This window comes from Excalfactoria chinensis, chromosome Z, assembly GCF_039878825.1.
Source record: "Excalfactoria chinensis isolate bCotChi1 chromosome Z, bCotChi1.hap2, whole genome shotgun sequence".
Lineage (NCBI taxonomy): Eukaryota > Metazoa > Chordata > Aves > Galliformes > Phasianidae > Excalfactoria > Excalfactoria chinensis.
Genome location: NC_092857.1, coordinates 62,403,158 through 62,418,154, shown reverse-complemented (window position 1 = coordinate 62,418,154; position 14,997 = coordinate 62,403,158). Strand labels below are relative to the sequence as shown.

General features: G+C 40.3%; 1 protein-coding gene across 1 annotated transcript in view; it reads right to left on the bottom strand.

Annotated features, from left to right (window-relative positions):
- NCBP1 (nuclear cap binding protein subunit 1) overlaps nt 1-14,997 on the bottom strand; it is a 29,858-nt gene that overhangs the window by 14,644 nt on the left and 217 nt on the right. Inside the window, exons 2-11 of the mRNA XM_072359737.1 lie at nt 14,836-14,921; nt 14,475-14,575; nt 13,119-13,275; nt 11,068-11,175; nt 10,410-10,531; nt 9,822-9,891; nt 8,012-8,227; nt 6,976-7,073; nt 5,872-5,935; nt 1,393-1,503 (exon numbers count right to left, since the gene is read on the bottom strand). Of these exons, the coding sequence (XP_072215838.1) occupies nt 1,393-1,503; nt 5,872-5,935; nt 6,976-7,073; nt 8,012-8,227; nt 9,822-9,891; nt 10,410-10,531; nt 11,068-11,175; nt 13,119-13,275; nt 14,475-14,575; nt 14,836-14,921 (1,133 nt within the window). The remainder of the gene's footprint in view (nt 1-1,392; nt 1,504-5,871; nt 5,936-6,975; nt 7,074-8,011; nt 8,228-9,821; nt 9,892-10,409; nt 10,532-11,067; nt 11,176-13,118; nt 13,276-14,474; nt 14,576-14,835; nt 14,922-14,997) is intronic.

Here is a 14,997-nt window from a genome sequence, read left to right as displayed (position 1 = left end):
TCACTGAAAACTCACAAAACTATGTCTACATTGGCTCTGCCCAACAAAGGCTTTATTCTTTTACAGCATCCCTATTAACATTAAAAACCTTCTGCACAGAGAACCCACAGTTCTAGGAACATTTCAAACTCTAATCACTGGCATTATGTGACTTTCAAACAATGTGCCCTTCTGGCCAAGAAGGCCAATGGTACCCTGGGGTGCATTACAACAGGTGTGGTTAACGCACTGAGGGAGGCGATCCTTCCCTTTCCTGCCCTGGTGAGGCCACATCTGGAATTCCATGTCCAGTTCTAGGCCCTCCGGTTCAAAGAAGACAGAGATCTTCAAGAGAGGGTCCAGTGGAGGGCCACAAAGATGACTGGGGTCACAGAGCATTGCCCACATGAGAAAAGGTTGAGAGAAATGGGGCTGTTCAGCTTGGACAAGAGAAGTCTGAAGGGATCTTATCAGTGCTTGTAACTACCTAAAGGATCAGTGTCGACTGGAAGGGGCTTGGGTCTTTTCAGTAGTGCCCACTGATACGACAATGAGCAGTGGCACAAACTGAAACCACAAGCAGTTCTACCTGAGGAAAAACAACTTTACTGTGAGGGTAACAGAGCACTGGAACAGGTTGACCAGAGACTGTGGATTCTCCTTCTCTGGAGACATTAAAAGCCTGCCTACATGCTTTCCTTTGCAAACTACTGTAGGAAACATGCTTTAGATTGAGGTTGGGTCAGATGATCTCCAAACCTCACTTCCAACCCCTACGATTTTTTGATTCTGTAATGGTATCACGATATATAATGAAAATTTGTGAATGAAGTTACCAGTGGGTAGGCATTTGAAATGATGAACTAACATGATCCGAGACTACAATAGAACAGGAACAATTTAATAGACAGAATGAGCTGGGGGTCACGTTGCCTTCCTCAGCATTTAACTTCTCTATTTGAGCTGACAGACTATTACTGACATTCTGAATGCTTCCACCGAGAGCATCTGAGTAGGAACTTGGGCAGGTTCATTTTAAATGATCTGCTATGCTCACAAGGTTCCCAGAAGCATAGATTAAGTTTATCCCTTCCTTTCCTACTCAGCCTTCAATATGCAATCAGGACACACATTATCCAGTCCTAACAGGATACTAGAACAGCAAAATTCTTTGCAAGGTGAAAGGAGTACCAGAGTAGTGTTCAGAAATCTGAGTAGTCTTGCTCAGTCACCCAGACTAGACCCATGCTACATGGGCTGTGCTATTCTTTCATGCAAGTATTACAAGCAAAGCTTCATATGGCAGCTGTAAAATAGATCACTGACAATATTTATTGCTCTTTCTTCACCTACAGAGCAAGTGACATAAAGACTCCACTTTAAAAACGCTCTCTGGAAACAAAGGAAGGATACAACTTGTGGTAAAGAGCCAGGCTGAAGCTTGCACAGTTCAATCAGGAGCGTTGTGTACATGACCTCAATGTGTGGTGGAGAAGGAAGCTGAAACAACTCTGCAAAAATAACCTGTAGGAGAGGAAGGCATAGAATCAGAGCACAGTCAGCTTCAGATCAGCAACATCAGCCTTCAACAAGCACATACTCAAATTGGCTGATATTATTCTGTCAAGCACAAGTTCTGGGAGAAAAAGGTGACGCTTACAAAGACAGTGGTAACTCTACATCATATTAGAGCATTCTAAATTACTCTCATCATTTTGTACTAACACAACACAGTCCCAGCATTAGACACATCTAAGAAATACATCTACATTATGCTCTACTGCAGTGTTACCAAATGGTGCTGGCAAAACAAAGTTGGAATAATCTGATTCTATTAAACAATAAACATTAAACACATGAAAATTAGACTGTACTTTTTCACACTATACTCTTCTCTTTTCTCTTATATAAAATAATAAATGAATATAGCCACAGCCTGCAACAGAAAACAATAATCACCATTCCACCTGACAGAAATATATGACCTGTACCCCCATTGGCTGAGGATCCTTTTAAGAAGACTAAAAAATAATCCTGCAGCCAGTATTCATCTTTTATTTCCAAGTTTGCTCATACTACTACGTCAATCTTTAAGGGCTATGAAGAAGTCACGACTGCAACATTCATATTTGAGTTTCTGGTTAAACTGCATGCCATTCTCAACTAGATTAAAATCTAGTTCAAAATCACAAAACTTTGATTCACTACAATTGCTAATTTTCCTCACAACTTTAAACTTCTGAATAAACACAGAAGAACTAAAGCTTAAAGCAGCAGTTAGTGCTCTGACTAGTTTAAGAAATCACTGTCCATTTATAGGTTTCACAAACAGCATATGAAAACACACTGACTAGAATATGCTATAGTCTGAAGAAGGACTCATAATAAGACTATAAGGAGCTGAAGAACTCCATGGAAAAAGCTTCTGTGTCTGATAAAGATGGAGGACTGCTATCCACTTCTGCTCTTTCAAGATGAGTTACCTGAGGAAGCCACAAGGATATGACAAAAAATTATAAGATCCTCCCTTGGGATACAGGAATATCAGGAACACAGGTAGTGTTCTCCTCATTCTTCTTGGCTGGAGACTGTGACCCACGTGGATGCAATGAAAAGACCACACCAGTGACTGGCTGCATGAATGGTATGCTCAGGGTTACAGGTTCTGTGGTTCTGGACACACCTTCAAGAGATTGGGTAGGCTGACATTGGATGGAATGCAACTGTTGGGATGGAGCAACAATTTAACGGGCAGAAAGCTGGCTGAGCGAAGAGAACTTTAAATAAGATCTGATGGGGGAAGAGCTTGTACTTCTAAGTGACATAGAAGAGCCAGAAACACTGTCATTTTAGGAAGCAGCAAAGAAAAACCTCAGATTTGTCTCAGAGGGATCTTTCAGGAAGGCAACATGGCCAACAGCCTGCCCAAAGTGCCTCTACACCAATGCACGCAGCATGGAAAATAAGCAGGAGGAGATGACACCATGGTGCAGTTAAACTATGACGTAATTGCCATCACAGAAATGAAGTGAGACAAGCCACAACACTGGAAACACTTCAACTGAGGGATGCAAAGTTTTCAGAAGACAGGCCAAGGAAGGAGGGGGGAAGGAGTTGCTCTATAAGTTAAGAAATGCACAGAATGTGAAGAGCTGCCTCTGAAAAACAGTCACAATCAGGTTGAGTGCTTCTGGGGACCATACCAATAAGGGACAACTGGTGGTCAGGCTCCCTGATCAAGGAGCTCACTGATAAGGTCTTCTTGCTTTGTCTGCAAGAGATGTGTGGTCTGTCCCCATTCTGATGGGGAATTTCAACCACATGGATGTCTGCTGGGAAAGCAACAATGGTCAGCTTTAAGCAATCCAGGAGATTTCTGCAGTGCCACTGAGGACAGCTTCCTTGTCCAGATAGTAGACGAACCAGCAGGGAGTGAAGCATTACTGAACCTAGTGTTCACTGATGCAGCTGAAATCATGAAACAAATTAAGACTGGAGGCAGCATGGGCGGTAGCAAACATGTCCTGTTTTGAGTCAGTTATTAGTAGAAGAACTAGTTAGTAAGAACTTACTGAGGCAACAACATGTACTTGCAGACTAGAAGGTCAACTATATCCTGGGCTGCACCAAAACAGGAGTGGGTGGCCAGCAGGGTGAGGGAAGGCATTATCCCTCTACACTCAAAATTACCAGAGAGGTAGAGCAACTCTCCAGTGAAAAAGGGTGACGGAGATGGCCTTCAGCCTGGAAAAGGGAAGGCTCCAATGCAGCCTTCCAGCACTTAAAGCAAGCTTATTAACAGGAGAGAAACAGACCTTTTACATAGTCTGATAGTGACAGAACAAGATTAACAGTTTAAAACTAAAATGGGAAATATAGTTTAGATATAAGGAGGCAATTCTTTCACTGAAAGCGGTGAGGCCCTGGCACAGCTGCCCAGAGAAGCTGTGGATGCCCCATCTCTGGAAGTGCTCAACACCAAGATTAATAGGGCCACAGGCAGACTGAGCTGGTGAGGGGCAAACCTTCCACAGCAGGGAGGCTGAAAATGGGTTTGCTTTAAAGTCCCTTCCAACCCAAGCCATTCTGTTTCAATTATATTGTTAAGAAATGTATGGTAAAAAGGCACTGGGGAACACGTTAAGTACAGAGACACTGCTCTCAAGACAGGAAACAACATTTGGATGACAGGTCATTAGCTATTTGAGATACTGCTTTAGGTGGTAATTCTGATATTCATCACATGCTCATTATCAAATATTCATGTAAAGCATTTCATGCAGTACCATATTTTGTGGAAACAACTGAGTGACAAGAAAGGTCAAGACACTGAGAACCTGAACATATAAACTTTGTCAGGCCCAAGCTGTACCAAAAGCTTTAGAAGTACAACAGGTCATACCAGTTTAACAGCCTAGTGACACTGTGCAGACAATCTGTTCACAGCCACCAATATTACCCATGTAAACTTTAATAGGAAACTGCTGAGATAAAGGCAACACATTTCAAAGTCCTGTGCATGGAGCATTCCATGCTTGATCTGACAGACTACAACAGGGAGCATCACGGACCTCAAAAACAAGTGCATTTTGGGAAGGTACTGAGCAGCATCAGGCTACATTTACTTCTGTCACTCTGCTACTTTCTAAATCTTATATAACACTTTCCTGTATTTGTTAGACTATGTTATTTCTACTGTTCTGTGTTGTATTACAGAAACTAAAGAGAAAATTCTGCTGAACTGCTGTTGAAAGCAACAAAATACTAACCTGACTACTGGGAGAGACCTTATAAAGGAACAGTAGCAAGCACACTGTTCAGAAGCCTGTAAAATGCACGCTAAGCCTTAAAACTTCTCAAATTTCATTAAAAATTCACAGTCATGGGCAATAAAATTAAAGTTCTAAAAGAACTGGAAACTGCAGAAAAAAAGAGAATTCTGACAGTTACAGTCATACAGTTCATACACCGATCTTGCATTCCTGTGCAGACATTTCATCTATGCAGACTTTTTTTTATTCTCATACACTGCAAGGTATCAAATCAATGACACAAGCCATTCAACTCATGTGTTTGGGAACTGTAACTGCTAACAGTAAAGTATAAGTGAGCATAAAGCACCCAGCCATACACAGTTCCTGCGGATACAAACGGCAAATGAAGATATCTTAATGTTAAGGCAGAAAATTACTGCCAGCATGAAGATTCAGAATCATAGGATCATAGAATCACCAAGGCTGGAAAAGACCTAAAAGATCATCCAGTTCAACCAGAACAAAGTCAACATTACAAAAAGAACATGACCATAAGTAACACAACTTAACAGCATTTAGAACATTTGTCATTTTGTTGCCAGCAGGAATTCTCAATCCCATCCTATTAGAATAAATTTTCTAAAGATGTATTTATTGTCATAATTAACTACAAAAATTCTACTTATAGTTAGTTCTTCATAAAGCCTTTAGATGACACGAACAAGGTTTTAACAGCCCTGCATCCTAGAAACAGACTTCTGAAAGCAGGCAGCAAGAGAAAAATCTGTACTGTTTTTCTGATACATCATCTACAATGAAAGGTGCCCTGGAAGAAGCAAGCCACTGTTTCATTTCAAGCTCTTTTCAGGACCAGGACAACAGAGTCAATTTGAAAAACAAACAAAAACCAACACCAGTTCCCCCCTCCCCACCGAGTTAAAAGTAGCAACAAAAATAATAAAATTAACAGTTGCATTGCATGCAACTTAACTTGCCCATTAAAGCCACTGCTTGCATTCAACAAGGCTCTGGTTGAATCCCAAATCAAAATAATTTAACTGAATTATCATCAAGCTAATTGGGACTTCTCATTAGCAAAAAAAAGAGCCACAAAAGAGATAACTTATAAAATACATACCTCGACTATATGATAGTTCAAGGGTATCTTGTTATTTCCTGGATAGCTCAACAGCTGAGCAGCACTGCAAAAGAACAGACACATTTAGTTCAGCGTAACACAGCAAACGTAATGTAAAGATTAACTAACACAGTTATAGGAAATGTTTAATTCTCAGCAGGAAGTCACGCAAAAATCATCAACCAAAATCCCTTCTAAAGTCTTCCAATAACACAAAATAATCAGCACAAGATCACACTAGCACATTTTTACCTCTGGCAAACTAAATTTTCCTCTTTTACTTTGTCAGAGGAATAAGAGATTATTCCAGTGCCTGCAACAACCTCAATTCAAGAGAATAAAAAAAACTGCAAGCAAATAACTTTACCAAATAGTATTAAACATTGGTTCTGACCATTTTTACACACTATACCAACTTTGGTGGCTTTCACACAGAAGTATGACACAGACAACTAATTACCAATGGCAAACAACCTCGCTTATCAACTACCTACATCAGCCTTTGCCAAAGCAGAAAGGAAGAAACATGGCTTGACTGGTTCCTGGCACTTCCAAACTCAAACAACAGAAATCTGCTGTCTCTGTAATGGCTGCTCAGAGTTAGATGAGTTATCTCTCCCATGTAATCCCAAAAATAAGACTGCAGTAAGAAGCAAGCAGCAAAAGCACTTTCATGAATACCAGCTATAGATAAACTAACTAAAGGTTCACTGCATCTCAACAAATCAGCTTCTCTAACATTCCAGGAAGTATAATATGACCACACACTCCATTGGGCTTCATGGGAGCATAAAGAGGTAGGTGAGTCTGTGTCAATTTTAGCAGCATATTCTTTATTATCAACACATTCCTTTACCAGGGGGTCGCAGCCACTCCAACCCTGTGATCAGATGGACTCTTCACTACCACTACAGCCCCACAGTATTCCAAGTAACAGTTTCAATACAGATAACTGTAGTGAATCAAGTTCATCAGATCTCTAGGGAATGTTTAATCTCAAGCTCTTGTTTAACCAGTCCAGGATTCTGAATATCCCTGATGCTACCAAAGCCAAAGTTCCTATACAAAAAGTGCCTGGGCTCCACAGTGCAAAGCTCTTCCTACCAAGTCTTTCTCTCTTTCCAGTGGGATTTGATGATGCAGTGAAGGTTCTCTTCTATTACAAATCGTTCAACAGAATGGCTGCCAGGCATGACAGGGCCCTAGTTAGAGAAAAAAAACAGGTGATGACTCATGAAAGATTACTGCAGTGCTACTACAGTTAGCCATTTATAGAACAAACATGGCGAGTTCTCAACTGCCTTGTATTCTACTGGGAATGCACACTGACGACCTGTATTTAAAACAAAGTGAATACAAGGATTCAATACAGAGGGAAACAAAATTAGAGAAAATAATCACAAGTTCACGGCGCACCCAGTTCTTCCCTTGATCTAAAGAGCAATCAGGCAGTCCACTAACAGGCTGCTCAGAAGCATTCGTGAGTAAGGATATGATAAGAAAGGGCAGAATAGAGCAGAGAGAATAAAGTCATTATCTCATTGACTGCAAAAACCACTGGCCAAAAAATGAAGGTAGTAGACCTAAAGCAAAGGGACTTATAAAGGTTCTAAGGGAAAACAGTACATACTCCTTCTCATTCCTATACACTTTTATCTATGCATCTGCTGCAGACTACTGCTGGAGGTAGTCTGTGGGGGCTAGATGGACCTTCCACCTACTCCAACAAATCACACTTCTTTTCCCCCACAATGTACATCATCTCGTTTTAACAGAGAAGTAAACTGTACTTCCTAAAGATTGCAATAAATACCCAGTCAGACAAAAGATCAAAATCTTTAAAGAAAGAAATGCCATCTCTGTGATTGCTGTTATGAGAGACATAAGAGAATTTATTCAGCACTGTAATTCGGAATCCAAGCATTGGAAAAATTTCACTCCCTAAATTCTGCTCCTCATAGACTTCCTTCGCACTGTAACCTTGTCATCCAGTTCATTTCAGCAGACATACTGACGTATAATTAGTGCAGATCTTCAAAGCACTAACTATTCTGGGAGAAAGGACATCATATCTTGACCTGGATTGTACCATGACACTACCTGCAAAATCAGTTCACCCTCCCCTGCAGGGGTTACGTACCTCAGGGTCATCAGTGTAGTCAAACATCCTAAAAATTACCCTTGGCATGGGATATACTGAGTCTTCAGTGTGAGGTGGAGGAGTGAATGGTGGCAGATTGTGTTGCAGTGCTTCACAAAGAATGCTATCAAAAGCCAGGTAGGGCCTCAGAATGTGCCGTTCTTGCCAGCGGTCTTTTTTCAACTTCTGAATCTGAGACCAGAGGCAGTCTAAATACTGAAGGGAAAAAACAGTGAAAAACATCAGATGTGCTGAATCCAATAACAAAAGTTGCAGCTCATGGTGTAATCAGAAATGTATGCCTTAGATTCAGGAAAAAAAAAAACAAAAACAAAAACAAAACAACATAACAAATTTCTTAAATTACTTCTTGTGGGACCTAGTATTTATTAAACCAAGAAATAAACCAAAAACTAAAATCAGAGCTGCTCCCAATTTCACCAAATATTCTGTTAACAAAATTTGACCACTGTTCTTACACAGCAAAAGACAGTCCAGGCAAGCATGATAGCCACCCTTTGAACACATCTGCAAGACTACAGTCATTTCAGTCAGTGCTCACAAGTGGTATTCAAAGAGATTTAGCATCTGTACTTAAAAGTGAAGAGACATTCTGGAGAACCACCATGTTCAAAAGTACCAGCTGCTGCATATTGAAGACAAATGCAATAGTACCAACAATTAAATATATTTGCTATGATTTTCAAATCAATTGGAAGCCCCACCACTCTCTCAGAAATGGTACAAACATCTAATTGTAATACTAGCTACAGGTCTACTTTGTCCAACTGCTGCCAATGCCCCTGCTAAAAGCAGGCTCAAGAAGTCTGGAGGCCACAAACTCTAGCAATCTGACAGTGGCCTTACTGAATGCACATTTCAAGGTGAAATATCTCCACAAAGAAGTAATTTGCATCACTCTATGAAATGGAAAAAAATACTAACAACTAGCACCTGATATGAAAAGTTACACTGAAGGTACACTGGAGAACACAATGGTTAAAATGCGTTCTGCTAATTTCTTTTTTACTAAACTAAATGAGAAAACAGACATTGAGCAGGAACAGTACTCATGATGAAACAGTCATTATCAGAAATCCTATTTCTTCAAATTGGCATTAACAAGACAGTTGTTAAGACTGTTAAGATTTAAAAACAGGGATCTGATTTAATCAGAACAGTGAAAAATGTACAAAAGATTACTAGTCAAAAAATTCCCAGAAGATAAACTTAATTTTTAATCACACTTTTCAACCAAGTTTGTCCCCAAACTTGGGGGATGAGGAAGAAGAACAACAAAAACCAAAAACAGAGAAGGTAAACTCTACCCCAAGCTAGACAGATGCCACCTCTACTCTGTAGTATTTTTACTTTAATTGAAGAAAGATGGCACAGAAGCTGCTGAGTACAGTTTCTGTACATTTGTTTAATACTTCCTAGTGCTAAGAAAGCAAAGCCACTTTAAAGACACCTTCCTAGCAAAGAGAAGACACTATGGGGCATGGAATTACACTTTGCTTTTCACAAAAGTAGCATGAAGCCTTCTATTTGCAGTTCCAAAAGCATTCTACTTATGGGCTTGTTGGCAAACAAGAGAAAATGCTCTTCCACTCACCCCATAACATGCCACAACTTAGGTCTAAGACAGGAAATCCTTATCTAGAACTTGTTTAAAATAATGACAATTCACAGCATGAACACTTTCAGAGGTACCTCTTAATCTTCTAGCTGTCTGAATAGAAGCTGTCTGTGCTTCTATCACAACAGTTTTTCAGACTTTCTCAAAGAATGTAATACAGAATCCACTTACCTCTTCCTGTGGATGCGGTTTATCAGCAGTCCAAACTTGTAACATTGGAACGTGAATCTTCTGGCGGCGTCTGTTTACACAGAAAAGAAAACCTAACCCTTAACAGCATTTTTAGTACAGTCACAATAAGGGGAAAAAAAAAAAAAAAAGTACCCTACTACTTAATCTCTTCAGTTGTTGAAGTCTAGTATGCAAAAGGAAAAAAAGAAGAGTTTTAATTATCATCTCTGTAATCATATCCTGAAAGCAATCTTAACTTGAATCACCTAGACAAAATCTAGTCTCACTGCACAGTACTAAGGTAACCTTCTAGTATTTGCAGCAGTTACTGCTACAGCTGTCCCAGCACAAGCTGGACAAGACTGTCACCATACCCTAGCACTAGACAATGCAACTAAACTTCTAAAATTAAAAAGGTAGATTACTGCATCTGTCCATTTTTTCAGTGTTCTTCCATTTCCCCATGCATTCTCTCCTCCACCCCCAGCAAAAACAGCTTAGACCTAGGACCTGGTATTTTTTAAATGAACACTAATCAAGGTTATTGTTATCCTGAAAAAGTGCCTAAAAGAATATTTTACAACTTACTTCAGATAACTTTCAGTTTGTGATAAGAGACGATCCATCTCAGCATCCTTTTTCTCATACAATTCCTTTCCAACCCAAGGTAAAGATGACAGAAATGCAAACATATACCAGTCACATCGTACCTACAGAAAAGAAATATTCTGAGACTGAAGCATACAACTAAGCTCTAGAAGATTTCCTAATACATTCCATTTTAATTTAAACTACTGCTTTGTGGTGACACAAAGATCAGCAGCTAAAGACTCAATAGGCAAGTAATGAAGAAAAAAACATATGTTACTGCTAGAAATGTACAACTTTTAACTTGAACTATGACAATAAGGCTTGAATACAACCACTTTCACAGTCTTTCTGCAGATTATCTTTATATTTTGAGTGTAAACAAACATGGCAGAACAAGCCAGGCATTGTGTAGCTGCCAAGATAAAGTAAGATTAATTCAGTGCAGATACCTCACTATGGAGGCCCATGCTTCCTTACTATACATAAGTACCATCCTAAGGGCCACTTTCACTCATATCAAGGAACATGCAGATGCCAGTCCATCTAGGTTGCTGTCTCTAAAACCCTCCTGCATCAAGCATAAGTATCAAAGTAATGGTAAAGTAATGAAGCCCTTGAAAACATCCGTGGAGGAGCCTACAAATCTTTGGCTTACTTGTGGTACGTCTTCCTCCTGTGTCACACTCACAAAGTTCTCAAACATAGCTACCATCGAAGGTGCAGCTATGACGTGACAATTCACAAGATCAGACAGAAAACGCACCTAAAAAAGACAAAAAAAAAAAAGTGTTTTCAATGAAAGTATTTTAGCTGACTGCTCAAGATAAACACTACTTGAACAACTATAACCAAAGGTACAGGTAATCATTCAGTACTAGGAAGGTAGAAATACTGCATACCGTACAGTACCTGGCAACCACAAGGAACAATGTAAGCACAGTTGAACAATTTGCTCATTATAATGTCCATGAGGTCCACAATGTCTGTAACATCTGTAATAACTCTAACACTACAGCTCCTAATAATGGCAGGGTGTGAAACAATATGCATTTAAAGGCATGCAAACATGTAACAAAACATACAGAACAACAACAACCCCATTTTCTCTTCCCCAAGTGTAAAAAAAAAAACAAAAAAACAACACAAAGCAACAACAACAAAAACCACTTAAATAATGAAGTTGGATTGATCAATTTCTTCACGAGTCCAGAGGTGAACCAGAAATGGCAGGGTTGAATCTATACATCATTTAGAGTCTTTCAGATGAGACAAATTTCTATAGTTACTTGCTCATAAATACAGATAGCTACAGAGGGAAACCTGATGCAAAAGCTGACTGTGTTGTCAGGTCTCAGAAAGGTGACAAAGGCTAGGAATCAGCCTTGGCAATGAAAACATTTCCCATGGCAGGAATACATCATTGATTTGGAGGCATACTAACAAGAAATCCAGACTGGCATAAATGACAATTTAAGTAGAAAAAGTTTGGGGTACTGCAGCGGTACATGTTATACTGGGAACAGTTTTCTTCTCTTCTTTCCTCCCTCATCAATCTTTTGATTGCTTTGTGTCCTGTCTTGGTATAACTTGGTTTTATCACAGCAATCTCAAGAAACAACTGAATTCTAACAATGACAATCTCTTTTTTTTTAAGGCTTATTTTTTCTTAAGGGTGTACTCACACACACAAACAGAAGCCTAAACAAACAAACAAAAAAACCACCACAGCAAAATACACCCAAAAAAGAGCATTTTTTCTTGAAGGCCTACCACTGGGAAGAAGCCTTGGGAAAGAAAATTTGAGCTAAGCACAGAGCAGTGCTGAAAGCGTAACTGCAACAGAGAAAAGTACCCAATTTTTATTTTCCTAATATTAATTGCAAAGAATAGTCTTAGATGTTTCTCTGACAAAGCTGAGAATAGCCTTCCACTGCCACCCTGTTAACTATCATTCTCTCACAAGTTGTTTGTGAGTAAGTAAAACTAGAGACGGCAAAGCCAAAGTCAAAGGACAAGACATTCAACAGTGTAATGAGTACTCTATTACCAAAGAGGTCCCGCTGTCAAACAGCAGTCTCTTGACAAGGTGTATTGATATACTAGAAATGTAATTTTCACCTATGGGCTTTAAAAGAAGCACAGTAGCTTGCAACCGGTCTTCTCTCTTATGAGATCTCTGAAGTGAGAGCTCTCAGTGAGAGCTGAGCAAGTGGCTTCAGAGAAAGCACTAACAATTGTCTGCTAGATGACTACCCCTATCTGGGGGACAAATAACACAGGTCTGGTAGCAGTCATGAAACACTACTTTTAAAACCTTTTTTTTTAAAGCCTTTTTTTTCCCCTCCATGGGAGCCTAAGGAGCAACTAATACAAAATAACAAAAAGCACGAGTTTCATCCACTTTTTATATTTTGCTGCAGAAAAGGCTGGCAAGAGTAGAACGACCTCCCTTGGCTGCAAATTAATTTGCAACTGAGGAAATACACATTTGAAACACAATTTGAAACTGTGACATGATTTTTCTCCCCTTGGGAAGGAAGTACTCCTCATATAACGTACGTTTCCTCTCAGTATATCTATATAAAACCAAGCATCGATGAAATTTAAAGACTGTAATACATGCAGAAAGGCCAAGTTTCTCATGGAAAGGTGAAAGGGAGGAGAGAAAAAAAGTGAGGAAAACATCTAGCACAAAGAGACACTTACTAAATGCACAGCTTCATTGTACATATTGACTTTCAGACATTCTTTAAGCTGACGAATCATGGCTTCTACAAATTCCCCACCAAAGTTGTAGTTCCTGGCATTCAGCAACCCAACTAGTGTTGTGTAAACAGTAAGCTTTTCTGGTAACAGACGTGCACTGACACAGAAAGAGAAACACAGTGTTAGCATTTATTCATCATAAGCCAACCAGCAACAGCATACCAGCTCAGAACTTGCTTATAGTAAGCTAAACTTGTTTCACGTGGAAGTAACAAAAAAAAAAAAACGTTAGCATAATCTGTAGTTGCTGCTACAGATTATGGTTAATACTTTCAGACTGTCTTTTTTTTCCAGGGGGGTGGGAGGGGAAGGAGAATTACATTTAGGAAATCAGATGTCACTTGCAACTAATTTCAATAATTTGCTTTCTATTTATTTCTAATTGCTAAGTGTTCCAGAGGTGTGGCCAAATAACGTGATAGCATTTATTCAAAGATGCAGAACACTCTTTTAAGACTACACAAGATTTACATATTTTACACTGATAACTTTGATCCTAAGTTTCTTGAGTCAAAGCAATGATTTAGGGAGATTGTCGGGAAAAAACAGAAAATGCTGGGTCCTATTGAAAACAGTTAGTTTTCCTCAACCTCTTTTGCATATCTGTACACTATATTTTCAAATACATTTTACCACTATAGGAAAAAATGACATCATTATATCAACATTTCTACCATATTTAAAACAAAGCACAAAGCTACAGCACAAGCTGCTGGAAAATTTTCCCACTCCACTTCCTTCACACTGCCCTCATGCACTGTGGAAGCCCCCTCCACAAGCCCATCTCCATGCAGGGCTACTCTGCTCCTGTTACTCACTAGGGAGTAACTGGAGTGCTGCCAGCAGCCCCTCTGTGCTCCCTAGGATGGGCTCGTTAATCAGCAGCACCACATGGCCAGAGCAGAGGAACAGGCCACAGGAAGGCATCACAAGCAAGAGGTATTAGTAACCTACAGGTTCAATGCCTCTATTTCTTTGCGAGGCAGGGTGTTACCCAGCATTGTGCTTTTGCTGTTGCTGGGGAGCAGTATTGATTCTCTTCTGCTTGAAGCCCTGTAAACATTTCAAGTTAACATATGGCAAGGAAATATTTTCCTTAAATTACCCTCAGAACTCAGCGAGTTCATCTCTTCTATTTCTTCTGTTTGTAGGGAAGCCAACTCAATATGGTAACAACAATTGAGAACTAAAAACGCCACCACAGAATGCTCAGATTACTTTAAACGCTTCAACTTGCACACCCAGCACAAGGAAAGCAAGCACCTCTCAGTCCCCCCCAATCTTCTGCATACGTACACAGTACACAGGATTCTTAGTATCTTGCTTTTGTAATTTGGCAGATCAGCTTCCAACACACCAGCTAAGCCCTCCAAGTTGCTCTCCAGGGATGAATTACTCTACAGAAGGCAAAATAAACAAATAAATAAACATTCCAGCGTCAACTAGACAACACGAAGTCTAACAGATAAAAACCACACACAGTGAGAGCATCGTTCAGGTCAGCCCGCGCTGCGCTCAGCTCTTCCCACAGCTCATATGAGGGCAGGCGATCCTTGCCGCCTGCCTCCCGCCCCCCCTCACGACGAGGCTCCAGCCCCAACATCAGACCCGAGCCGGGCGCTTATCCGCCCCGCCACCACGCGGCCGCCGGTCCTACCTTCTCCCCTACTCTGCAGATGAGCGACTCGAGCCTCTCCTCGATCTCCGACGGCTCCGACATCCTCCGCCGTTTGTGCGGCTGTCCTGCTCCAACACACCGAGCGCACCGTTAACCGCTCGCCCCTCATCTTCCGCCCACCCGTCCCGTCCCGTCCCGCCC